At 63.0% G+C, this 26,497-nt stretch overlaps 1 protein-coding gene across 1 annotated transcript; it reads right to left on the reverse strand.

Moving 5' to 3' along the window:
• Positions 1 to 5,742: 5,742 nt before the first annotated feature.
• On the reverse strand, positions 5,743 to 26,081 carry FASN (fatty acid synthase). The gene is made up of 43 exons (XM_033181673.1): positions 25,766 to 26,081; positions 24,013 to 24,146; positions 23,088 to 23,240; positions 20,756 to 20,929; positions 20,377 to 20,577; positions 20,064 to 20,186; positions 19,872 to 19,987; positions 19,635 to 19,769; positions 18,422 to 18,884; positions 18,082 to 18,269; positions 17,584 to 17,773; positions 16,838 to 16,932; positions 16,476 to 16,610; positions 16,195 to 16,398; positions 15,987 to 16,102; positions 15,619 to 15,791; positions 15,355 to 15,546; positions 15,194 to 15,274; positions 14,925 to 15,101; positions 14,565 to 14,744; positions 14,291 to 14,494; positions 13,497 to 13,801; positions 12,731 to 13,120; positions 12,488 to 12,652; positions 12,269 to 12,390; positions 12,033 to 12,187; positions 11,748 to 11,951; positions 11,471 to 11,621; positions 11,212 to 11,390; positions 11,009 to 11,128; positions 10,748 to 10,870; positions 10,436 to 10,656; positions 10,145 to 10,346; positions 9,756 to 9,907; positions 9,575 to 9,666; positions 9,261 to 9,412; positions 8,914 to 9,156; positions 8,475 to 8,663; positions 8,007 to 8,237; positions 7,685 to 7,905; positions 7,455 to 7,553; positions 6,719 to 6,970; positions 5,743 to 6,649 (listed from the first exon to the last, which is right to left on the reverse strand). Exons 2-43 carry the CDS (start codon positions 24,137 to 24,139, stop codon positions 6,512 to 6,514), a joined length of 7,533 nt encoding a protein of 2,510 aa, XP_033037564.1. The 5' UTR covers positions 24,140 to 24,146; positions 25,766 to 26,081; the 3' UTR covers positions 5,743 to 6,511.
• Between the last annotated feature and the right edge of the window lie 416 nt (positions 26,082 to 26,497).

Below are 26,497 nucleotides of genomic sequence, written 5' to 3' on the forward strand. Positions count from 1 at the left end.
CGTATTTTTTTGTAGAGATAGGGTTTCACCATGTTGCTCAGATTGGTCTTGAACTCTTGAGCTCAAGTGATCCACCTGCCTTGACCTCCTAGGCATGAGCCATTGCACCCGGCCAGTTCGATGTATGTTTAACTCATTACTGCTGTGATTCATTTTGATGCTCAAATCGTCCCAGATTTGGCCAGTGCAAGCCACTCCATGTAGTCTGGCTCCTGTGTTCATATCACCGTTTTTTTTTTTTGTTTTTGTTTTTGTTTTCTGAGCACGTCCTTGTTTTCTGTACTTTCCCTGCCCCAACCCTGGAATCAAGCACGTTTTGCAGGGAGTCCTGGTTTTGTCAGTGGGTAAATGGTATTTAGAGATCAAGATCTTAGTATCAGGTGTCCTCATTACTTTGGGGCTATTGTTATTTTCAGGCTTTTTTAGCAGACCAAATTTAAAATGATATAAATACAGATACGCATACCTGCGCACGCACGTATATCGTTTTTTTTTTTTTTTTGCGACGGAGTTTCGCTCTGTCACCCAGGCTGGAGTGCAGTGGCCAGATCTCAGCTCACGCAAGCTCCGCCTCCCAGGTTATGCCATTCTCCTGCCTCAGCCTCCCGAGTAGCTGGGACTACAGGTGCCCGCCACCTCGCCCGGCTAGTTTTCTGTATTTTTTTTAGTAGAGACGGGGTTTCACCGTGTTAGCCAGGATGGTCTCGATCTCCTGACCTCGTGATCCGCCCGTCTCGGCCTCCCAAAGTGCTGGGATTACAGGCTTGAGCCACCGCGCCTGGCCACGTGTATCGTTTTAAAGGCATGGGTCTACTGATGACCGATGCCTTCGGTTTCAGTCCATCGCCTTGGCTGTCTTCTCTTTCTCCCATTCTGTATTTCTCTTCTGTCTCATTTACAATACATCTTCTAAAAAAGATCAAGATTTGGCTAGGGGTGGTGGTTCATGCCTGTAATCCCAGCACTTTGGGAGGCCAAGGTGGGCGGATCACCTGAGGTCAGAAGTTCGAGACCAGCCTGATTAACATGGTGAAACCACATCTCTCCTAAAAATACAAAAATTAGCTGGGCGTGGTGGCGCGCATCTATAATCCCTGCTACTCGGGAGGCTGAGGCACAAGAATTGCTTGAACCCGTGACAGTGAGACTCTGTCTCAAAAAAAAAAAAAAAAAAGGAAGTTTTTTTGGGATTCTTTCTATCTTTAGAACACACCCACGGAAAGTGGCTCAGGTTTTCTCTGCTGTGTGTTCACCATATCAGTTTAACGTGCAGTTTGGTTCATTTGTTTCTGTTTATCCTCAACTTTAGTTTTGTACCCAAGTTTGCAGACTTAATTTTTTTTCACATGTATACGGTGAGGGTTAGGGTTAGTTTTGACTTTCTAAAACATCAAAACTATATTGAAAGGCATACTTAGAGAAAGGTCCCTTTTACTACTATTTCTTCGACTCCTTTCCACTCACACTGGACTTATCCTTCCTGTGTTTCTTTCTGTAAAAATAAGCACACACACACATACATACTCCTATTTCTCTTTATCTTTTTTTTGAGATTGAGTCTTGCGCTGTTGCCCAGGCTGGAGTGTAGTGGCACAATCTCGGCTCGCTGCAACCTCTGCCTCCCAGGTCCTGCCTCAGCCTCTCGAGTAGCTGGAATTACAGGCACCCACCACCATGCCTGACAAATTTGTGTATTTTTGTAGGGACAGGTTTTCACCATATTCGCCAGGTTGGTCTTGGACTCCTGAGCTCAGGTGATCCACCCGCCTCAGTCTCCCAAAGTGCTGGGATTACAGGCATGAGCCACCACTCCTGGCCCATTTCTTTACTTTTTGTAGAGATGAGGTCTTGCCATTTTGCCCAGGCTGGTTTCAGACTCCTGGCAATTTTTTTTTTTTTTGAGACAGAGTCTTGCTCTATCGCCCAGGCTGGAGTGCAGTGGTAAAATCTAGGCTCACTGCAAGCTCCACCTCCTGGGTTCATGCCATTCTCCTGACTCAGCGTCCTGAGCAGCTGGGTTTACAGGCGCCCGCCACCTCGCCCGGCTAATTTTTTTGTATTTTTAGTAGAGACAGGGTTTCACCATGTTAGCCAGGTCTCGATCTCCTGACCTCGTGATGCGCCCGCCTCAGCCTCCCAACGTGCTGAGGTTACAGGCGTCAGCCACCGCACCTGGCCTAGAATAACTAATGTCTTTGGGCTGCTGATTCCAACATCCGTGTCTGGTCAGGGTCAGTTTTGATTGATTTTCTCTCCCTTGTGGGTCTTGTTTTCTTGCTTCTTTGGCTGCTAATGTTTCACTAGTTGCCAGGGATTGTGAATTTTACCTAAATATTTTTGGGCTTTGTTCTGGGGTGGAGTAAATTTACTTGGAAACAATTTGCAGGCCGGGCGCGGTGGCTCAAGCCTGTAATCCCAGCACTTTGGGAGGCCGAGACGGGCGGATCACGAGGTCAGGAGATCGAGACCATCCTGGCTAACACGGTGAAACCCATCTCTACTAAAAAATACAAAAAATTAGCCGGGCGAGGTGGCGGGCGCCTGTAGTCCCAGCTACTCGGGAGGCTGAGGCGAGAGAATGGCGTAAACCCGGGAGGCGGAGCTTGCAGTGAGCTGAGATCCGGCCACTGCACTCCAGCCTGGGCGACAGAGCGAGACTCCGTCTCAAAAAAAAAAAAAAAAAAAAAAAAAAAAAAAAAAAATTTGCAGCCGGACGTGGTGTCTCACGCCTGTGATCCCAGCACTTTGGGAGACCGAGTTGGGCAGATCACCTGAGGTCAGGAGTTTGAGACCAGCCTGGCCAACATGGTGAAACCGCGTCTCTACTAAAAATGCGAAAACTAGCCAGGTACCTATAATCCCAGCTACTCGGGAGGCTGAGGCAGGAGAATTGCTTGAACCTGGGAGGCGGAGGTTACAGTGAGCTGAGATTGCGCCACTGCACTGTAGCCTGGGTGACAGAGCAAGACTCTGTCTGAAAGAAAAAAAAAAATTGATGCTTTGGGGTCTTGTTTTAAAGATTTTTGTTTTAGCCGGGCGCAGTGGCTCACGCCTGTAATCCCAGCACTTTGGGAGGCCGAGGTGGGCGGATCACGAGGTCAGGAGATCGAGACCATTCTGGCTAACACGGTGAAACCCCGTCTCTACTAAAAATACAAAAAATTAGCCGGGTGTGGTGGCGGGCGCCTGTAGTCCCAGCTATACGGGAGGCTGAGGCAGGAGAATGGCGTGAACCCGGGAGGCGGAGCTTGCAGTGAGCCGAGATCGCGCCACCGCACTCCAGCCTGGGTGACAAAGCGAGACTCCATCTCAAAAAAAAAAAAAAAAAAAAAGATTTTTGTTTTAGGTGGACCACAGCTAACTATTAACTAGTTAGCTAATAGGTCTGGGCCTTGAGACAAACCCTTCTGAGTATTCAATGTCTTATGAATTCTGAGGTTTTCTAGTCTGCTTGGTAGGAACAGGCACTGGTTTCCAGCCCTGTGCAATATCTGGCACTGTTCTCTCTAACCCTTCAGCTGGTTTCCTGCTCATATGCACTGATTGTGCTCAGCCTGGTGCTCACCGGACAGCCCCTGTAGCCCCCTGCCTGGCGGTCCCAGGAGAGCCCCTGCACCCCCCCCTCCCCCCCACTGTCTGCCAGCTCCTCCCGGGTGCTGTCCCACAATCCCGAGCCTCATTCTCCCCCTGGACTCTCAGCTCTACCTTCCTCAACTCAAGGAGTCTGCTGGGCTCCACCTCTCCCCGTGCCCGGCCTGGAAGTTGCCAGGCAGAAAGCTGAGGTTACCCCAGGGCTCCCGGCACCTCGTTCCCACCCAGGGGTCACTGTCCTTCTTTGGCCAAGGCCTGGCATCCCCACAGCTATAGCATCTCCTGTCCTTTGCCTGGATTTTCAGCTGTTTCCAGTGGGAGGGTGAATCCAGGCCTTGCTACTCTCTGGATCACAACTCCAATTCATTGCATGAATTTTCATTTTAATTCAAAAGAAAAAATAACTGAAGTGAAGATAATCGCATCACTTAATGTAATTGTATCTTCCTTTTTTTTTTTTTTTTTGAGACGGAGTCTCGCTCTGTCGCCCAGGCTGGAGTGCAGTGGCCGGATCTCAGCTCACGGCAAGCTCCGCCTCCCGGGTTTACGCCATTCTGCCTCAGCCTCCTGAGTAGCTGGGACTACAGGCGCCAGCCACCTCGCCCGGCTAGCTTTTTTTGTATTTTTTAGTAGAGACGGGGTTTCACCATGTTAGCCAGGATGGTCTCGAACTCCTGACCTCGTGATCCGCCCGTCTCGGCCTCCCAAAGTGCTGGGATTACAGGCTTGAGCCACCGCGCCTGGCCAATAATTGTATCTTCCTAACGAAGATACGTGGCTTCTCTCAGGTGTCCCTGAAGCTAATTTGCAACTTGGATGCACCCCAGGCACATCAGAGCCCGTCTTCCCCTGGCAGGAGCTGCGCCAGGAACGAGGCCCCTGGACACCACATTCTGGTGTTGATGAGCCGGGAGAAGCGGGGGGGGGGGGGGGGGTAACAAGAGCCCATGTGCTGGGCACTGCCCGCCTGCCCTGCAGGGCCTGAGGCTGTGGAGCTAAAGCAGTTGGGTTCTGAGGCCAGATCAGCCCTAGGCCACCCCCAGATAGGCCTGTGAGCCTCTGTCTTCCCTGGTGGCCCTGAGCCTGTGTGCATGGCTGGGGTGGAAGTTGCCAGAGGAGGGGTGGACAGAAGCCAGAGGGGGCCACAGCTGAAGGGAGCACCGGCCCAGTGTTTGGGGGGCCGCAGAAGGGGTGTGGCTGAGCCTCGCTCCAGTGCCTGCCTGCTGTTCACACTCATGCCTGGATACTGCCCACCTGCAGCCGCTGCACCAAGCCCATCCCCCAACAGGCCCCTGGTATTCACTGTAGTCCTGGCCACCTGTGCCCATCTCACCCTCAGCCTGTCAGGCCTGGCCCACTACCCTGCCCTGGGAGATGGCCCCGGTGCCCTCCCCTGCCTCTCCAACAGGGGCTCTCCCAGCCCCCACCCACCTCTGTGCCTTGGCATTCACTGGAAGGCCTCTTCTATGGGCGCGCTGTGCTTTCCAGAACCCCAGGCTGGCCTGTTCTGCTCATTCCCGAAATCCAGTTTTGGCTCTCGCCTCCTGTCTCTACCCCAAGCTCATGTCTACCCAGTGCCCCCGCACAGCCACCCGTGGGGTGCTGCCCTTATGGGTCCTGGAGGCTGCGTCCACCCCACCCCTCGATGCTGGGGGTCCAGGTACCCAGGGCTCCCTGCTCCTTACTCCCTCCCAGCCTCTACTCCTTTGCCTAAACCCAAATCTTCTGTGTCAGCCTGGCAGCCCGTGGCGCTACTGTGTTGGTGAGGCTGTGACGGCATCTTTGGCAGGGGCCAATGCCTACAATCTGCTGACTTCAAGCAAATACTATTCTCCACAATGGGCCTCTCCTCGTCAGCTGAAGCCAACTTTCCAATGTCTGCACCTCCTACACCTTTCTTCCTGGTGCTGTTTCTTGGCCAGAACCTTGATACACCGCCAGCCCCAGTGCCTTCCAGGGAAACCCGGGGCTGCCATGCAGGCTCCTTTCTCACTCCCTGGCCCAGCCCCGGCTCTGGGACATGGCCTAGGGATGTGTGAGAACTGGGGATCAGAGGACAGAGGGCATCCCCTTCATGGCCCGTGACTGGGTGGGGCGGAGCTGGAGAGCTTGCAGCTGCCGGGTCAGGGAGGAGGGAAGAAAAGACGGCGGCAGAGATCACATGCGGTTTAATTGTGGGAGGCTGAGAGCAGCATTTTTACCAAATTGGTGTAAAAATGAAACAGGGTCCAGACGTGAACAATGACAGCTATAGTAAATTTCAAAACCCGAGCAGCAATTTGAATCATTTCTTGAAAAACAAACACAGACAAACACCAAACACGGAGGTGGTGCCCGGCGCGGTCCGCAGGGTTGGAGGCCAGCCCTGCATCATGGGTGTGGCCAGGCACTGTGCCTGTGCAGGGACCCAGCTCCTCGGGGACTGGCCCCCACAACCTCCCACGCAGCGGGCTGAGCCAAGGCCTGGCCAAGAGGGGGCCGCAGCCAGCAGGCCTGGGTGGCCACCCGTGCCCGCAGGGGACAGCGGGGAAATGGGGGCAGTGTGCGGGACCCACACACTGCCTGAGGAGTCTTTGCAGGGTGGACAGGCCTGGGGGTCTCTACCAGCAATGCAATAAATATGCCAATCCAAGCACAGAAAGACCAAGCGCAGACCCACGGGCGCACGAGGCCCAGCCCGGTTCCTGCAGGCATCGCCGGCTCTTCACAGACCAGGAGTCTCCAAGTCGGCGGCTCTGGTGTCCCCGAGGTGCCGTGGGAGGCGGCGGGTGGGTGGGACATGCCTAATGCCTACGTCTAGCAGCCACGGAGGGCAGTGGCACTGGGCGGGCAGGGTCCCACCGGCAGGACCCTTCCTGCCCTGTTGTGTGGCGGGGGGGTTGGGGATGGCAGAGTGGCCTCGGTGGTGGGGGGCATGGGCCTAGCCTTCCCGCACGCTCACACGTGGCTCAGCCAGGGAGCTGTGGATGATGCTGACGATGGACTCCAGGCCGCTGCCCTCCAGCAGCGTGCGGTGGTCACCCTCGATGACGTGGACAGACACTTTCCCGTCGCATACCTGCAGGGGATGCCATCAGCTGCTGCCCCACCCCACTCCCGCCCCGTTCCCGTCAGGCTGCTTGCACACCTGGGAGAGGTTGTAGTCTGCGCCCAGGTCCTCGCCGTAGGCGCCACCCATCTTGGCACGCAGCAGCATCACGTTGCCATGGTACTTGGCCTTGGGCGTGTACTGCTCAGCGGCGCGCAGCTTGTAGTAGAAGGACAGGGCCGCGAAGCTCAGCTCCTGGCGGTCCAGGCCCTGGTGGCTCTTGATGATCAGGTCCACGGCGGCCGCCACGCGCTCCTCCAGGCCCTTCAGTGGCAGCAGCGCCTCCAGCACCTGCGGGGTTGGGCTCTGAGCAGGTGCCAGCAGCACCCACAGCACCGTGCTGCGCCTGCGGGGTGGGCTTTTTTTTTTTTTTTTGAGACAGAGTTTTGTTCTTGTTGCCCAGGCTGGAGTGCAGTGGCACAATCTCGGCTCACCACAACCTCCGCCTCCCAGGTTCAAGCGATTCTCCTGCCTCAGCCCAAGTAGCTGGGACTACAGGAGAGTGCCACCACGCCCAGCTAATTTTTGTATTTTTAGTAGAGAAGGGGTTTCTCCATGTTGGTCAGGCTGGTCTCGAACTCCCGACCTTAGGTGATCCGCCTGCCTCAGCCTCCCAAAGTGCCGGGATTACAGGCGTGAACCACCATATCCGGCCGGGGTCGGCTATTAAAGGGGTGAAGCTGGGGGGCCTTTAACGCTCTTGGCGTCCCATCCCACCCTTCCTTTCCTGCCCAGTGCTCTGGGTCCGGCGGCCTCAAGGGTGTCCGGGACCAACCCTGGTGTGCTCCATGTCCGTGAACTGCTGCACGAAGAAGCATATGGCCTCCGTCTCGGCCTCAGCCTCACAGCCTGGGGTCAGCTTTGCCCGGTAGCTCTGAGAGAAAGGAGGGGCTGCTGAACAGATGGAAGGGGCGGAGCCTCCCAAGCGACCATCCCCCAAAGCCAGGGCACAGGTCGGGAGCCCAGATGTTTGCCACAGGCCTCCAGGGCTGGCCTGGCTCTCACCTGGGTGTAGGCCAGTACGTAAGTGTGCGAGCCATCAAACAGGAAAAGGCTGTTGTGGGTAGGGGCTGGGCTCTGCTGGGCCTGCAGCTGGGAGCACATTTCAAAGGCCACGCAGGCCCCATAGGAGTAGCCAGCCACGCGGTAGGGGCCCTCGGGCTGCACCTGCCTGATGCAGTCGATGTAGTAGGCAGCCAGGCTGTGGATGCTGTCGAGGGGCGCAGCTGCAACGGCAGTGCCAGGCACTCAGCATGTGCAGGTGGCAGTCACGGGCCCCGTGATGGCCAGCACTGACCACCGCGTCCAGAGGAGGGCCCGGGAGTACCTCGGGTGCACTGCAGGCCATAGGTGGGGATGCTGAGCCGGGAGGCCAGGCTGTGGAACACAGTGGTGGAGCCCTCGATTGGGTGCACCAGGAATAGGGGTCGCTCAGAGCTCTGCACTGAATTGAGCTGCATCAGGGTGGGGCCCTCGGGGTTCACCAGCAGGGAGCGCAGGTTCAGTTGAGTCTGCTGCCGGGTCAGACTGTCCTCCTTGGGCGTGGGGGATGCCAGCTCTGTGAAGACAGGGGCAAATGCCAGGCTGGTCTGGCTGCAGGGCCCTGGCACCCACACAAGGACACAGACATGCACGCAAGTCCCCATGGTGCTATGTCTGGTGGGAGTCGGGGTGGAATGCTCAGAACGGCACCGTGATGAAGGGTGGGACGCCTGCTGGGACGTGGTCCAGACAGCAAGGAGGAAGGGCTGGGGCAGACCCGGGACCCCACTCCCGCCTGGTCACCCGCACGCACCATTGGTCGCATCCGCCTTCAAGGACAGCTCCTGCAGTTTCCGGAGCGTTAGCTGCCGCACCTCGCGCATGGACAGCACCAGGTTGAGCTTGTGCTCAAGCGTCTGGCGCACCTCCACGCTCATTAGCGAGTCCAGGCCCAGGTCCGCCAGTGAGCTGTCCAGGTTGACGGCAGCCAAGTCGCGGATGCCTGGAAGGGATGTGCTCGGTCAGCAATTCCGGGAGGGGCGTGGGGACGGCCTGAGTGGGGCAGGGTTGACATCCAGGGGTGTGCAGGCTGTACATCTCCCAAAGCACCATCACCAGTGACACCTGCGCCTGCACCCTGGCTCTGCAGATAGGGAAACTGAGGCACACAGGGCCATGACTGCTACGTCCATCCCAAGACCCTGATGCCAGCAGGGGAACCGCCTGGCACGGCTCCTGCTGGCAGCGCTCACCCAGGATGTGTGCCACAGCCTTCACCAGGTCCTGCTCGCCGTCCCTGTCCCTGCAGGCCGCAGCCTTCTCAGCCAGCACGAAACTGCTCAGGACCATGTGGGGCTGGTTCAGGAAGAGGTCCAGCACCTCCAGGCAGGAGGCCACACGCTGGGGCAGCGTGCCACCGATGACTGTGGCGTTGATGTTCACTGTATCCGCCAAAACGCCCACGTCGCCGATGGCGCCCCACTGCACGGCCAAGCCTGTGGGCAAGGGGGCAGGTGGGCAGGGCTGTGGGGAGAAGGTGGGGGTGGGGAGTGGCCACTGGGGGGTGTGGGCAGGGCCCAGGGGAGAGGGTGGGGCCCACCTGGGAGGCCTTCATGTCGGCGTTTCTCACAGATGCGCTCCATGGCAGAGTTGGCAAAGCCATAGTTGCTCTGTCCGGCGTTGCCGCGCCCGGAGCTCACAGAGGAGAAGACCACAAAGTAGTCCAGCTCAGGGCACGCCTCCCGGGTCACCCTGTGGGCACGCGTGTCACTCCCCATCGGCCGGCACCCCCAGGAACCCCCAACCTCCCATCCCCAGGAAAGGCCAGAGAGGGCTGTCAACGAACCACCTTGGCTCCCACAGCCCTGAGCCCAGACCCCAGCAGAGGCGGGAGCAGGGCTGCGTGGTGCCCACCTGTCCAGGTTCAGGGTGCCACTGTACTTGGGCTTGCAGACGTCCTGGAAGAACTCCGGGGTCTGGTTCTCCAGCATGGCGTCTCTCAAGACCTGGAGGAGGCATCCTTAGCACTCCCTGTGGCTCCAGGGCCTCACCCGCCCACCCAGGGCCCTGCCTTGGTCTCGGGGCTTCCCCTCACCATGGTTAGGTTGAAGATGCCGCCCACAGGCCCGAGCTGTGCCGCCTCGGCGATGAGGCCCCGGGCCCCCTCCAGAGAGCTGATGTTGCTGGTGGACACCAGCACCTGCACGCCCTGGCGCCTCCACTGGCGGACCTGCTTGGCCTGGTAGCCTGCGGGACACAGGACTGTGAGATGGACCGGGCCAGGGTACACAGTCTCTTCCCCACATGCCAGGCTGGGGAAGTGGGGAGCAGCTGCAGAGCCCCGTCCAGCAAGCCCCTGCCAAGATGGAGGGGAACAGACCCCACGTGCCGTGACGGCCCATGATGGTGGGCTGCCGAGAAGGACTCAGGGGCCCGGGGCTGCACCTGGCCCAGGCTGGTCCACAGGCACCCCTGCTGACTCACCTGTCCGCACCCCGGAGCGAGAGGTCAACACAAGCTTCTGTGCCCCACGCTGGATCAGCCACTGCGCCAACTCCAGGCCGAGGCCACCCAGACCTCCAGCGATGATGTAGCTCTTGTAGGCCGGGCAGAAGGTCTTGGAAATGGCCGACATCAGCGTGGGTTTGGCCCCCTTCAGCACTGCCTCCGGCTCCTCCGCAAGCACCTGCATCCGGACAGCAGCACCCACTGGCTCAGGCACTGCCTGGGGACCAGAGCCTGGGATGCGCGAGGCGCTGGGACTCCTCCCCTCACCTGCACGAGGACTTTGCCGATGTGCTTCCCCTGGGCCATGTAGCGGAAGGCGTCCTCCACCTGGGCCCCAGGGAACACCGTGCACTTGAGGGGCTGTACCACCCCCTCCCGGATGCCGGCCTGCAGGAGCGCCGCCACCTCCTGCCATTCAGCACCGCCCTCCAAGAGCGCATCCAGTAGGATCCCGTGGAATGTCACGTTCTTCAGAAAGATGGCCATGCCTGTGGGCAGGGGACGTGCTCACCCAAGGCCTTCCACACGTCCACCCCCACCCATCCATGCCCACCCCCGCCCAGGTCCTGCTGGCCTCACCAAGTGGGTGGTTCTGAGAAAGGTCGAATTTGCCAATTTCCAGGAAGCGACCGTGCTGAGCCAAGCACCTCACGCTGGCCTGCAGCTTCTCTTCCGCCAAGGAGTTCAGGACCAGGTCAACACCTAGGGGGCCAGAGGGGCCCAACAGTCACACCCACTGCAGGCCCAGCCACTGCAGCCCAACGGGCCAGACCCTGCTTCTTCCTGGGCAGGAGACAGGTGGGGGCTGTGGGGGCTGTGGGGGCTGTGAGGGCTGCTCACCCTTCCCGCCTGTGTGCCGCAGGACATGCTGCTCGAACGATGTGTCCCGGGAGTTGGCGAAGCTGGTGCTGTCGAGCTGGGGGAACCTGGCCTGGAGGTACGCCCGCTTCTCAGACGACCCTGGTGGGGAAAGGAGGTGCCGCTGGTGAACCGGGGTGGTGGAGCCGGGAGGGCAGCGACTGGCTCTGGGGCCAGGGCCTTACCCACGGTGGTGAAGACGCGGCAGCCTAGACTGAGGGCAATGGCGATGGCGGCCTGGCCCACGCCGCCGGAGCCCGAGTGGATAAGCACTGTCTCCCCAGGGCGCACCCGCCCGCGCACCACCAGCGAGTAGTAGGCTGTACAGTAGACGACGGGTACTGAGGCCGCCTCCTCCAGGGTCCTGGGGATGCAGTAGGTGGGTCAGTGGAGGCCTGGCCACCACCCACGTGGGGCCCAGGCTCACACCCTGAATACACTCACCAGTTGGATGGTACGTCCCAGAGAAAGTCCGGTGACAGCAGGACAGAGGTTGCCAGGCCCTCGGTGGGCACCAATCCCATCACACGCTTGCCAGTGGGGTCTCGGCCCGAGAACTCCATGCCTAGCAGGCTGTCCTGGGAGGCCCACTTCCCTGGGGGAGACGGCACTGAGCCCCCTACTGCCCACCCTTCCCTCCCAAGGGGCTTCTAGGTAGGTCCTGGCTGGTGGGGTCTGTTCCCCGGTCCAGTCCACTCCCACGGCCCCATGCCACCCATACCTGGAATGGCCTCAGGGGACAGCTTGCCGGTGGCCAGCATGATGTCGCGGAAGTTGAGGGAGGCGTAGTAGACCGTGCAGAGCTGGGCGCCGGGGCGGGAGGGCTGGGCATGGCGCAGCGAGGAGCAGACCCAGCGGATGGAAGACAGGTCCCCCCGGGTGAGGGTGGTCACAAAGGCGTGTGCTGTCGGCTCCTCAGGCTTGTCTAGGGAAACAGGAGGTGGGGCTACTGCAGGGCCTGCAGGCGCAGTCTCCTGGGAGGGGCAGGGCAGTGCGGGGGGCTCACCCTCCTCCAGCAGGAAGTGGCGGAAGGCCCCCCAGGTCCCGTCGCGGTAGACGTTCATCACCAGGTCTCCCTGCAACACCTTTTGCAGCTCTGCGGAGGCCGGGTCCACCTCCGGGACGCGAGAGGCGCTGCTGAGGTTGGAGAGCAGCACGCACCTGGGGGCAGAGGCGGTGAGCTCAGCCTGGGGACGGGGAGGCGAGTGGGGAAGGGAAAGGGGAGAGGGGCCGTGCTCCTACCGGAGGCGGTGCCCGCCGGGCTCTTGGCGGAGACAGTTCACCAAGCCCACCACGCCCGAGGTGGCACAGTTGACGGCCTTCAGCCACACCGGCCGGGAGGAGTCTTCGTCAGCCAGGATGCCCTGGGGCAGGACAGGGACGGTCAGGCCGCACTCGGCAAGCCGGGCAGTGGGCGGGGCCTGGAAGTGGGGCGGGGCCGGGCAGTGGGCGGGGCCTGACCTTCAGCGACTCCACCCAGCGGAAGCTGGTGTCGTCCACTGGCAGGAAGATGGGGCTGTGCTGCGGGGCGGGCCGGCGGCATAGGAAGAGTGCAGAGCCGTAGAACGACTTCTTCAAGCCCACCAGGCGCAGGGACACACTGGGGAAGAGGCTCTCCCACGCGTCCTGTGGGGGCGGCGGTCAGCACCTTGCCGGCCTGGTCCTCACCCGGCCCCACCCCGTCCCCCTGCCCGGCGGCCGCACCTGGCTCAGGATGCCCTGGCCATACTGAGGTTCAGCGGAGGTGAGGAAGGCCACGGTCTCCCCGAGGGGGTGCCCCCGGAGCAGGGTGTGCAGCAGTAGGAAGCCCCCTTCTCTCAGGGCAGCCACCATGTTGCTGAGAGCTGAGGCCGGGTCCCCAAGGGCAGCCACAGCACAGTTGCACACCAGGAGGTCAGTGCTGCCCAGGGCGCTGGGGGCCGGGTCCGCAGGGTCCCACTGGCCCTGGGCAATGTCGTGCTGCTGCAGCTCGGCCTCGGCAGCCTTCAGGGCCTGAGGGTGGCGGTCGGTGGCTGTGTAGCTCAGCTGCAGCAGGGGCTGGGTGCCAAGCAGGCCTGGGATGCGAGAATACAGGTGACCGTGGCCAGCCAGCACCTGAAGGGGGTAAATTCTGGAATCAGCCCCGCACCAGGCCGGTGCCCCTGAGCTGGGGCTGGGCAAAATGTCTATGAGACCACAGTCTGGCAGAAAGGCTTCCCCGTCAACCTGATGATGGTGCCAGCCGCGGGCACGCACAGATGTCACTGGTCTTATCCCCGGGGTCCTGCCTAGAGCACACCTCTTGGAGCCCACGGGCCCTCCACGGTGGCTGTGTGGACTGCACAGGACACCTGCACAGAACCACACAGGCAGCTGGGTGGCCCCTCCCACTGCCCAGGGCCTCCCCGAGTCTGTGTCTCCTTCTGTGACTGACATTGGGGTGGGTTGCACGACGTTCAGGGCAGGGGCCTGGCTGCCAGGAGGCACCCACCTCCACCACCTTCATCTTCCGGCTGGGCATGTTCTCCACGGCAGTGTCCAGGCAAGCCCTGAGCGCTGGGGAGTCCAGGAGGCCGCTGAGCAGAGGGTCCTCTGGCAGCTCGGGCCTCTTCTGGGCCAGCACCTGCGCCAGCTCCAGCTGCAGGTTCCCGTTGAGCTGAAGCCTGCAGGCAGCCGACAGCAGCTGGGGCAGTCCCTGCTGTGGGGGGTCCTGGGGGACCTGGGCCCCGTCCAGTCCGGGCACCACCATCCTCAGCCCCTGCTGGGTCACCTTGGTCTGCAGTGCCTGCACCAGCCCTAGGGAGGGAGGGAGGCAGGCCTGGTGTTCCCAAAGCCCCAGGGCATCTGCCTGGCATGGTCTCTCAGACCCACTCTGTCCTGAGGCCAACACCCAGCTCTGCCTACAGGATGAGAAATAGCTGAGGGATGAGGAGGGGGCTGCCCACCATTGTGACGTTGACTCCTGACCACCGTGGACACAGTGAGGGGCCACATTCAGCTGCAGGGGCTACTCTGCCTAGCCAAGGTGTGACCTGGGGCTGAATCTGTCATCTTTGTCCCCAAGACCCCCTTCAAGACTGAGGAACAGTGACCAGGGACCAGGAAGCCTGGGGGCTGGGAAGGGAGGGAGGCTGCCGTCTGTCATAAGCTCCGGCCGGAGAGTCGGGCTGGGGTTGCTGACTCCGAAGGGGGCCCCGTGGAGAGGCAAGTCTGGGGTCAACATGAAAGGGAAGCAATCGCCCCCCATCGCCAGGGGTGTCCGAAGTCGGCAGGGCCGGGCCTCACCTTTGCACAGCTGCAGCTCCTTCTGCAGGGCAGCGCGCTCAGACAGGCACCCCTCCTCCACGTGGGGCGTGAAGCAAAACTTCTCCAGGATGGGCACCTGCTGGTCCTGCTGCCGCCGCGGGGCCGACTCAGTGTGGACACGGGACATGTGGACGCCTCCAGCCACTGTGATGCTCAACCACCTGCTCACCACCACGTCAGCCACTGTGGGGACAGCCGGGTGAGTGTGGCATAGTTGGCTGGGGGCACTGGGTTGGGGTCGGGGCGGGGCTACCTTGGGCGTTGTCCTGCAGCGTGTACAGCTTCTGCCTATGGGTGGCAGGGTCGATGTGGATGGCGGTGATGCGGGTGGGCAGGTGCAGGCTACGCTTGGCCAAGCCCAGGATGGATATCTGCAGCATGGCGTCCATGAAGCTCACCCAGTTGTCCTTCCACAGCAGCCTCCCCGAGTCACCTGCACACAGGGCCTGGTTGGTGCTGTGGAACTCCCAGGTCCCTGGGGCCACCTCCCAGAGCCCGCTGGGCCCCTCTGCTCCCTCCCAGGCTGCATGCCCAGCCGTGGGTGCCCTCTGTGGCCCCCACAATGGCGACCGCCCTCCCCGGTGGCTTGGGCAGCAGCACAGTCAGTACCCACCTTCCAGGCAGGCCTCCAGGATGCCATGGAAGTGAGGGCCATAGTCGTAGCCACACAGACGCAGCTCCTTGTAAACCTCAGCCTGGGTCAGGAAAAGGGGCTCCTCGGGGCTGGGGGTGGGGCTTTCTGGGTGGTTGAAGAGCTTGGGGTCAGGGTCCTCCCACTGGTACACCTTCCCTGCAGGCAGGCAGGTGTGGAAGAACCTGAAGATGGGTGGCATGGCCAGCGGGCACAGCCCCCGCAGCTCCCGCGCCACCAGCCCTGCTTACCACTCACTATCAGGTTGCCATTCTGTGACACCTCAAAGGCACGGGAGGCCTCCAGGAGCCGTACTTCCAGGGACACGGTCCCTGCAGAGCAGGAGAGTCAGAGGTCAGAGGACAGCACCTGCCCCCAGCTGCCCCCGCCTCGGTCCTGGGGTGCTCCTCACCAGTCTTGGGCAGGATGGTGGCCTGGTGCAGCACCACGTCCTCAAACACCACAGGCAGCTGCTCCACGGCCAGGCCCAGGGCCCGGGCCAGCGTCTTCCACACTATGCACAGGTAGCCAGTGGCGGGGAAGATGACGCGGCCGTCGATGGTGTGATCTACCAGGTAGTGGTCGGGAGACTCGGGGCTGGTGTCTGCAGAGGGCACAGGCCTCAGCACTGGTGTGGGGAGGGAAGAGCTTGCCCACCCGCTGGGCCCCTGCTCACCAATGTTGTAGATGGCGGCTGAGGGGGAACCAGAGCCGTTGGGGAAGTCCTCGGCAGCCGGCACGTCCCAGGCCAGGCTGTGGTCCCACTTGATGAGTGGGGAGATGAGGGGGGTTCCTCGGGGAGCTGGGAACTCCACAGGCGGGAACAAGGCATTGGGGTTGGCGTCGATGCTGTGGAGAAGGGAGGCACAGGCGGCACATCCGTCACCAGGGTCCAGGGGCTCTGGGTTCAGCCGACCCACTCCCTGCGGTGGACCATCCAGGGCTGCTCTCACCAGCCTGGGTCAGCGAGGGTCCCGCAGCCCTGCTCACCCACCCCACGCTGTCGACTGCAGGAGATAAGGCCCGGGATGGGAAGGGACCCACCCTGAGAGGTGCAGCCTGCCGATGCCGGTGAGGAAGAACTCCAGGTTGTCCCTGTGATCCTTCTTCATCAGGGGGATGATGGTGCAGCCCGGCTTCAGGCCACGCTTCAGGACAGCCTGGGGGCGGCAGGGCGCATGGGCTCCCTTGGTGCTCAGCCAAGGTGCCTGTCCCAGGCTCCTGGCGCCCGCTGCCCCCAGGCTGGGCCTACCTGCAGCAGGGCGTGGGGTGCGATCTCCAGCACCACTGCGTGCTCAGGCACGTGCCACAGGGCCTCCTGGAACAGCACAGGGCTCACCAGGTTGTTGACATTGTACTCAGCGGAGGACGTGCGTGCCAGGCTGCTGTGCCACTGGGCCTCAGGGATGGAGGTGCTGAGCCAGCGGGCTGAACGTGGCTTCGGCTCCCGGATCACCTGCATGAGGGGCCAGGTCAGTGCTGGGTCATGGACGCCCCGGCCCGCCCCGCGCCCCCTAGGCCCTGTCAGCACACCTTCTTGAGCGCCTGCAGCAGTGGGGGCGCGATGGCCTCCATGAAGTAGGAGTGGAAGGCCATACCGCCGGTGCGAACCTCCTTGGCAAACACTCCCTCCTTCCTCAGCTGCTCCATGAACTCAAACACAGAGGCCTGGGCATGATGGGAGCCTGCATGAGCATCCTGGCCGGGCACCCAACTCAGGCTCAGGGAGGTAGAGGGAACCAAGAGGGAACGGGCAAGGGACCTGGGGACAAGCCTGCCCCATGCCCCAGGCCTGTCAGAGCCTCACGGGGCACAGACCATGGCCGCATGTCCCTGCCAGACTTGCAGTGGCAGGCGCAGGGGACAGAGGAACCCGACTGGGCCGCAGCACCCACCTGAGGTCCCGAGATGGTGACTGTGTCCTTGGAGTTGTGGCAGGCGGGCACCACGCCCGGGGGGCAGCGCTGTTTACACTCCTCCCAGGACAAGCCTATGGCAGAGCCAGCCTCAGAGGCTTAGTGTGGGGACCGAGCCGCTCCCAGCCACCCACCTACCCAGGACACTGCCTGCAGCTGGGGGCAGTAATGACAGGCGTGGTAATGGCAGCCTTGGAGCCTTCATGAGAAACGTTCACCCCCTGCTGTGTTTGACTCGTGGGTGGAGGCGTCATTACAGAGCTGCCAGGGGCAGCTCCTGGGAGCCCAGTCCCAGATGGTGGCCCCCTCAGTCCTCTGCAGTCCCAGTTCTTTCCAAGCCCTGCCCACATGTGGCCCACGGGGCTCAGAGATGGGTGTCAACGGAGGGCACCAGTCTGAGGGAACCCCGGTGCCCTGTGTGTTGGCTTCACCAAAGCCCCTGGGTTCTTACTATGCTGGGGCTGTGTCCCGGGGGCTCCACGCAGGCCTGATGCCCATGGGCATGTGCCTAGGCCCAAGGCTGCCAGGTGTGGGGCCACTGGGGCAGCTGCACGGGGACTTGCGCACGGCTGTGTCTGAGCTGGGTGTCCCCGGGCCAGCGGGGGCCACTAGATGCTACAGGGGTTGGGGCCGGCCAGGGCTGCAGGTGAGGATCCCACGCCGAGAGGGCAGCCTCCTTTCTTGGAGGTGCTGGGGCCCCCCCGGGAGACCTCGGGGACACCCACCCACGGCTGCCATGGCGCCCAGGGGGAAATGCGCTTCTTTGATGCATTGGCCCCTCCAGTAGGCAGCGAGGACGGCCTCCTCCTGGGACAGGCAGCCGTCAGCGTAGCCACAGGCCACCTCCCCCAGAGAGTGGCCGACGATGCCGTCTGGTCTCAGCCCCATGCAGCTCAGCAGGTCTATGAGGCCTATCTGGGGTAGAAACAGGGTACTCGGGTCGCAACCTCCAGCAGGTGCAGCGGTTGGGGGCGGCCCCCGGCCCCACTGGGCCATCTCCACCCCCGCCACATTGACCCTCCCAGGTCTCTTGGTAGGAAAGAAGCCCCTCTGGCCCCACTGAGACCCCTCCCCATCCCCGCTCCCGTCCTACCCCCAGCACAAGGCTCTGCCCAGCAAAGAGGCTGTCAGGGTCCTGACTAGAGACTGCAGCTCCCAGGCTCCAGGGAAAGCCAGAGCCCCGGGCTGGCGTTGCACACACACACTGGCAGGCTGGGTCCTACCTGGATGGCAGTCAGGCTCACGAAGGAGTGGACGATGTCATCAAAGGTGCTCTCGTCCGTGCTTAGAAGCAGCTGTGACACCTTCAGGCCGAACGGCTTCACAGCCTCATCGGAGCGCAGGATGGAGTCTCGGAAGTGGTCTAGGCGCATGAGGCTCAGCCCCATCCCGCGCCACTGCGTGCCCATCCCTGTCCCAGAGAGCACGTCACGAGGCTTAGTGCCGTCCCACACCACTGGGTGCCCATCCCTGTCCCAGAGAGCACCTCAGGGGACCACCAGCTCCAGCTCGCCTGCCCTCTCCCCAGGGAAGGACCACCTTGGGGACAGAGTGTGGGCTCACCAGAGCAGATGAACCAGAGCGGGCGGTCGCCAGCGGGCACCTGCTGCACCTCTGGGTCACCCTGCTCACCACCCAGCACGGCATAGCCACGGAAGGGCATGGCCGTGGTGGGGACGGCCGCGATGTCGTTCAGCATGCTCAGGAAAGCCAGCTCCTGGCTGTGCTGGAGGCCCTGCTCCAGCAGCTCCTGCACGGCCTCAGGGGTGCGTCCACTAGCCCGCAGCAGACGGGGCAGGCTGGCGTGTGGGGCGGGTGCTGGGGGTGGCTGTGTGTGGGGCCTCAGGATGACGTGCACATTGGAGCCCCCAAAGCCAAAGGAGTTGATGCCCACGTTGCCACCACGGACGGGCAGGGGCTGGGCCACCACTTGCAGCCGCCCATCCAACAGCGCTGGGATCTCAGGGTGGGGGCTGTGGAAGTGCAGGTTGGGGGCCCAGAGCCCATGCTCCAGGGACAGCAGCACCTATGGGGGTACATGGTGGGTGGGCAGCCGCCCCACTCCCTGCACTGCTGCCTGAGCTGGGGGCAGGCACCTCCCCGAGACTCTCATGTGGGGCCAGGGTTCCAGGGCCCTCTCCGACACTTCCTGTCCCCAACCTAATCCTGCCATGGCACAGGGGTCCGATGACTGAGCCGCCATGGCCCTGCCCTCAGCTTGGTCCAAGACCTCCCCTTTGGGACTTGCTGCCTCCCAGCCTGATGTGGCCCCTCGAAAGCCTGGCTGTGGCCTGAACACTAAGGCCCCATTGGTCCAGATGGTGCATCTCAGAGGCTGCAGAGGGCCTGTGACTGCGGGTGTCGGAGCTCCTGTGCCTGGTCTCTGAAGAGCCGCAGGCCTCTGTTAGTGGGTCAGGAAGCTGTAGTCACGGGTGGGCGACACGGGAGACCCTGATGCTGCAGCCGACCCCCCCAGGCCAGCTCCTGTCTCGCTCTTCTAACCCAAGTGGCTCCTCCAGCTTGGCTCCGTGTCCGGCAGGCGCTCAGAGGACATGAGACCCCCCAGGAAAGGTCCAGCGAGCCTGGCTACGAGCTCTCCCTGCCATCAGCCTCAGTGCCTCTGCTCAGACCCGAAGCATGACCCGGGGGACAGGCGTTCCTGGTGGGCAAGCCCCTGCTTCCACTTGGCAAACAGGAAGCAGCAGTGCTCAGCCATGGCGCAACCCAGTCCCAGGGAGCAGGGGCCTGAGGGTCCCCCAAGCCCAGCTCCACCTACCTTGGCCAAGGCTGCCAGCCCCGAGACTGGCTCCGGGTGCCCCATGTTGGACTTGGTGGAGCCGATGAGCAGCGGCTCCTGGCGGGTGGCGCACAGGGCTCGGGTGATGCCATTCAGCTCCTGGGGGTCACCCACCTGTGGGAAACATGGGGGGGTCAGGGGCTCTGGCCAGGCCACCTCTCCAGGCGTGGGCACGGGTTAGGGTCATGGGGTGGTGAGTTGGTGGGGGCACATCACCTTGGTGCCTGTGCCGTGGGCTTCGATGTACTCAAATGACTCAGGGGCCACTCCAGCCGACTGGTACAAGGAACGGATGAGCTGCTCCTGGGCCTCTCCAGAGGGGAAGGTCACGCCTGCGGAGGGCTCAGCTCAGTGCTGCGGCCCCAGCCCCGGCTCCCACCTGCCCCCAGGCACCCCGGCAGAGCCCACCTTGCTCCTTGCAGCCATCTGTATTGGTGCCAGCATTCAGGATGGTGGCGTATACCCGCCGGGCCAGGGACTTCTTGGTCAGCAGGACGGCCACCACACCCTCTGAGCGGCAGTACCCGTTCCCTGGGTGGAGCAGCACCTCAGGCCCCGCGCTCAGCCCCACACCGGCCCTCACCCCACCAGGAGGAGCTCTGGGGTGTGGCGTGGGTGTTTCGGTGGGGGGTCCTGGGAGCTGGCAGGATCCTGCACAGCATGGGCGGGTGCAGGGGACCATCCTGTGCCACTGTCCTGGCTGCCCCGGCCGCACACTCACCCTCTGCGTCAAAGGCCTTGCAGGTGCCCTCGGGGCTCAGCATACCCAGCCGCAGGAACTGCACGGAGGTGTTGGGCTTCAGCAGGACATTGATGCCCCCCACGATGGCAGCAGGGCATTGCCCGCTGGAGATGGCCTGGTAGGCGCTCTGCAGGGCCACCATGCTGGAGGAGCAGGCCGTGTCCAGGGCGATGCTGGGCCCTGCAAGGAAGGGCGCTACGGCTCAGGTGGGGCTGCGAGCACAGGAGACCCCTGGGCATACCTCCCGCCACCAGTCTGGACACATGCTACAAGGAGTGAGCCCACACCACGTGGTTTCTGCTCAGCACGTGGGGACCTGAAGGCCACCCACCATTGCAGGAGGCTGGGCAGGACCCACCTTTGAAGTCGAAGAAGAAGGAGAGCCGGTTGGCCATCATGGCTCGCTGGCAGCCCACCATGCTGTAGCCCACGAGCGTCTCAGGGTCTCGGCTCAGGGCCTCCGAGGCCTCAGAGCCGCTCACGCCCACCCAAACGCCAGTGTGTGTCCCTCGGAGTGAAGCTGGGTTGATGCCTGCCACAAACAGTGGTCAAGACCCCGTGGCTGGGTCCCACAGTGCAGCCTGCCCACCCACCCAGCTCTGGGGTGAAGGTCCTATCTCAGCCTCACTGGCTTGGGGTGGGGGGGCCATCCCAGTGGGACCCTGGAAGGGGCCTAAGGAGGGTGAGGTGTGCTGTAGAGGGGCCGGAGCAGAGCCTGTGGGCAGCAGCCAGCCCAGGTGAGGCCTGGAACAAGAACCAGGTCACAGAGAGAACGAGCCGGAAGGGGCAGGCAGGCCCAGGGGAGGGCACCAGGCGCGGCCAGAGTGGCTCCGGGAAGGACAGAGGGCTGCATTGTCCCTAGGCGACGCCTTTGGCCCCTGGTGTCACCGGCAAGCTCTGATGAGCCCATTGGCCAGTGGCCTCTCCAGCACCAAGGGCAGCCTGCGCCAGGACAGGCTGTGATAAGGAGCCGAGGAGACAAAGCCCAAGTGTCCAAGCTCAGAAAGGAGAGAGGATCACCGGCCACCCCCGGGCAGCAGAACCTCAGTCTCGGGGTGGGGCCTGGCAGCAGGAAGGGCGCAGCGGAAGGGCCTCCGCCTCTCAGCCAGTAGGACCCCTCCTCGTCCCTGGTGGGCTGGCTCTGCCCGAGGGTGGGTGTGTGTGTGAACCGCTCACGCCCAAGGGCAGCCAGGGGCTCAGCCTCCATCAGGAGGTCCTTCTCCACCCAGGGAGGGAGCTCCTGAACCTTAAGAAACGGTGTGGCCGGGCGCAGTGGCTCACGCCTGTAATCCCAGCACTTTGGGAACCCGAGGCGGGTGGATGACAAGGTCAGGAGATGGAGACCATCCTGCCCAACATGGTGAAACCCCATCTCTACTAAAAATACAAAAATGAGTCAGGCATGGTGGCACACGCATGTAATCCCAGCTACTTGGGAGGCTGAGGCAGGAGAATGGCATGAACCCGGGAGGCGGAGGTTGCAGTGAGCTGAGATCATACCACTGCACTCCAGCCTAGGTGACACAGTGAGACCCTGTCTTAGAAATGAATAAACAAGCTGGGCGCGGTGGCTCACGCCTGTAATCCCTGCACTTTGGGAGGCCGAGGTGGGTGGATCACGAGGTCAGGTGATCGAGATCATCCTGACTAACACGGTGAAACCCCGTCTCTACTAAAAATACAAAAAATTAGCCGGGCGTGGTGGCGGGTGCCTGTAGTCCCAGCTACTCGGGAGGCTGAGGCAGGAGAATGGTGCGAACCTGGGAGGTGGAGCTTGCAGTGAGCGGAGATGGCGCCACTGCACTCCAGCCGGGGCGACGGAGCAAGACTCCGTCTCAAAAAAAAAAAAAAAAAAAAAAAAAATGAATAAACAAACAAATAAATATAAATAAAAAAGAAATAGGCCGGGCATGGTGGCTCAAGCCTGTAATCCCAGCACTTTGGGAAGCAGAGACGGGCGGATCACGAGGTCAGGAGATCGAGACCATCCTGGGTAACATGGTGAAACCCCGTCTCTACTGAAAAATACAAAACACTAGCCGGGTGAGGTGGCGGGCGCCTGTAGTTCCAGCTACGCGGGAGGCTGAGGCAGGAGAATGGCGTGAACCCGGGAGGCAGAGCTTGCAGTGAGTTGAGATCCGGCCACTGCACTCCAGCCTGGGTGACAGAGCGAGACTCCATCTCAAAAAAAAAAAAAAAAAATGGCGTTGCGCTTGTCCGAGGTCACGTGCCAGCCAGAGCGTGGGCCAGGCTGGCGGGATGGGGTGGGAATGCCTGGGGTTGGGGAACGTGGGCAGGGTGGTGGGGAGGATGGGAGGGGAGAGACAGCAGGGCCAGTGCTACCTGCTGCTTGGCTGGTGGGGTGGGGGCCCAGGGGGCCCCCCAAGAACCTCCGCTCTGCCTCTCGTCACTCCAGCCCCTGCCCCTGCCCCAGCACCAGTCAGACATCGGGAGTGAGGAAACTGGTACACCCAGGTCAGGCACACCCATGACACCTCTGGGGTGCAGTTGTGAAACCCTGGCCTATCCCGTGGCCCACACCTCCCTGAGCCCATTGGCCAGGGGCACAGCCAGGGAGGGCAGGTGGCGCCAGCACCTGGTTCTACGAGAACCAAGAAGAGAGAGAGCGCTGCCTATTCCACACGAGCAGCAGGAGCCCTCGGCACAGCAGTCTCGAATGCCCGACCCACCTGCATCCACGATGGCCTCATAGGTGACTTCCAGCAGCAGCCGCAGCTGAGGGTCCATGGTGTGTGCCTGCTTGGGGTGGACTCCAAAGAAGGAGGCATCGAACCTAGACAGGTCCTTCAGTTTGCCGGACCGCCGGGGCAGGCCATAGAGCCCTGCGGGACAGGCATGTGTTTAAATCTCTGACTGACGCTGCCCGGAGATGGGGGCCCTGTGGGGTCCCTAGAGGGACCATGGTGGAATTAAGGACTCTGCTATGCCTGGGAGACCCAAACAATGGAGCAGGCTCCCCAGGAGGGGAAGACCGTGGCCCCAAAGCGGGGACTGGTACGACCAGGTCTGTTGCACAAGACCCAAGCCCCAATCCAGAGATGGGCCCCAGAACAGAAAGAGCTTGGTGGGAGTGAGGCTGGGGGACCCTCTGCCTGGCTGGTGTCTCAGCTTCACCATGCTGACTCACAGCTTGCCCGTCAGGTAGAGCTGCTCTGTGGAAGAGCCTACTGGGCATGGGGGAGTTGGACCAGCCTCCTGGAGCGCACCTGGTATGCAACCTGCCAGCTCAGGACACAGGCGGGGGCAGCCTAGCTGGAAGGGCTCTGGCCCCCCACCTGCCCCCTGCATGGGTGACAGTCCCCAGCCCGTGACCCATCCTCTGAGCTTGGCTCCTCCGTAACAAGCAGGTGGGCCCTGCCTGGGCTGGACCCTGGCCTTGCAGCTCTTAGGGGAGCCTCATGGGCACATTTTCTAGGCCATTCTGGTGCAATGTCCAGGAAGGAGGCTGCAGCTTGGACTCACCCATGGGTGACCAGTGGCTCTGCACCTGGGACCAGACTCAGGCCAGTGCCTGGGTGGTGAGGACACAGTGCAGCAGGGAGGCTGCTGTGGGGACTTCCCACCCCGGGCACGGGGAGCCCCGCAGCCACATACCCGCCTTCCAGCGACGGTCATCGTCCGTAACCATGTCCACGCCGCCGATGAGGTTGTCCCAGAACTCCTGCAAGTTCTCTGACTCCGGCAGCTTCCCGGACATACCGGCAATCACCACCTCCTCCATGGCTGCTCTGCAGGGCGGGCCGTGTGAGTGCCCCACACATCCCGGCCACAACACCCCCGTTAGCCTCGGCACCCAGAATGGGTGGACAACCATGGGGCCAAGTGCCACCCTGAGGGTCCATGCGGGCCCTGGCCCCTGTGGCTCCCTTCCTCATGTGGCCAGTTCCTGGGCCCTGACCCCGCTCTCGCTGGGAGGGGCTGCGTGCTCTGGGAACAGGCCCACCTCTGGGCCCTGACCCATTCAGTTCCGGGTATTGGCTAGGGGACCCCACTGGGGCCCTGCTGCCCTGGCCTCCCCAGGAGTTAGTAGTTTCTGCGCCTGTGTCGGCTTCCACTCAGCTGAGCCTCAGCCCTCCAAGGCTCCTGGAGCTCGTCTCAGGCCATCCCTAGGGGCGTCCGGGGGCTCACAGTAAGGGGCAGGCAGGCCACCCGAGATGGGGACAAGGCCCCAGGTGGCCAGCCTAAGAGGCATCAAGGAAATGGAGAGGCAGGGTTCCAAAGCCGGGCATGGAGGTGGCAGAGAGCCCTAGGGGGGGTACTCAGCACCCATGCCCACCCGTGCTGGGGCGGAGGCCCGCTGTCCAGGCCAGCCCAAGAGCCACCAGGGCTGGGGAGCGACGAAATGGGGATAGGCCTGTGCTCTGTGCGAAAAGTGGCTCCTGCCCCACTGTGGACCAACCCAGCCAGTCCAACCCCTCCAGCAGGGTCCAAGCTGGAGAACCACTCCCGGCCAGGACACGCAGGTGTTGCCTGGCACCCCTCACCTGCGCAGGTGAACCCAGACTCCTGCTTGCCTCCCCATACCGACCCAGAACACAGCAGGCCCTCCCTGAGGCCCGGGTCCCTAAGACCCCGAACGGGTGCCCAGGCCGCCGGCTCCTCATCCACAATGGAGGCTGGTGCAGCCCTAGGGAAGAGGCGGAGGCCAGCGCTGGTCTGGCTACTTGCACAAGGCCCCCAGGGCCTGATGTGCGGGCCACCCCTTGGCAGTGCGGCCTCCCTCGGGCCGACCCGGCAGGGAGGCGGCCGCCTTCCCACCCACCACGATTCACAGAGGCTTGGCTGCCCCGGGCCGGCTCCAGGCCCGCACGCTGGGTCCTCGCCGCTTGCTATTCACGCGGGGTCGACGGCCAGGCAGGGGGTGGGGGCTGCTCGGGACCCCTGCGCTTCATCCAGGCGGCGCCACGTGATGGGGAGGCCGGCCCCGGCGCCCACTCCCTCCCTCGCGGCGTTCCCTTCGGGCTGCGCCTCGGCTACGGGGCGGCCCCGGGAGGAGGATGCCGCGGACAGGGCCCGGTGGCGCCTTTGTGGGCGCGGGGAGGCCGAGCTGGGGGCTCCTCCAGGCCCTCCAGGGTCCGCGGCCTCCCCCCGGGAAGTGAAGGCGGCTGTTGGCGGCGCTCCCCGGCGTCCTTCCCCCGCCATCCGCCCACCTGCTCCGCGCGGCCCCGGGCGCTTCCGAAGGGGCTCAAACACCGAAACCCAGGCAGGCCGTGGAGGCGACCCCTGGATACGGGGCCAGGCCATGCGCGCCCTGAGGGCGGAGGATGAGGAGCCGGGCCGCCCCCGGGACCCCGGCCCCGGCCCCGACCACGACCCGCGCCCCGGCCCCAGCGCCGGCTGCTCGTACCTGGTGAGGGCGCGGGCGGCGATGCGGGCGGCGGAGAGCGAGGCTGGAGCGCGGCGGAGAGCGAGGTTGGAGCGCGGCGGAGCGGGAGGCTGAAGCGCGGCGGAGCGGGAGGCCGGGGCCGCTGCCGTCTCTCTGGCTCCCTCTAGGCTGGCGCCGACGCTATTTAAACAGCGGCCATCCCCGGGCGGCCACGCCACATGGGCTGACAGCTTGGCTGCGCCGCCCAGGCCAATGAGCGTCGGGGCTGCGCCCCGGGACCCGGCGCGCCGCCGCCGGTGGGGTGATGCCCGTGCGCGCCGCCGCCCGAGCCGGGACCCTGCGCGAGAACGCGCCGGGGGGGTGGGGCTGGGCCTGGGGGGGTGCCGGAGGCGGGGCGGGCGGGAAACCACCGCCCCCCGACTTCCGCCTCCCGCCTCGCGGGCCCGGACGAGCACGCGGCTGTGACCGAGCCCGCGGCGCGCCTCCGACCCCCGTGTTCGCCGGCGCCACGTGTGCGGGATGGGAATGCTTGGGCCACACTGGGAACTACACCGCGGCCACACCGGGTGTCCAGCCGACCGCGGCGGGGCGCTGGGACCCAGAGGCGCGCGGAAGCACGGACGGACCCGTCTGCCCGCATCTCGGCCGCCGACTCCACGCAGCCGTCGCTGCCCGCGCGGAGTAGGCTGAGGGCGTGGCGCGGCAGCAGCAGCAACCAATCGGGTGCCAGGGGCGTTCGCGCCGGCCCAATGG

The sequence above is a fragment of the Trachypithecus francoisi genome, unplaced genomic scaffold, assembly GCF_009764315.1.
Source record: "Trachypithecus francoisi isolate TF-2019V2 unplaced genomic scaffold, Tfra_2.0 Lachesis_group20, whole genome shotgun sequence".
Classification (NCBI taxonomy): domain Eukaryota; kingdom Metazoa; phylum Chordata; class Mammalia; order Primates; family Cercopithecidae; genus Trachypithecus; species Trachypithecus francoisi.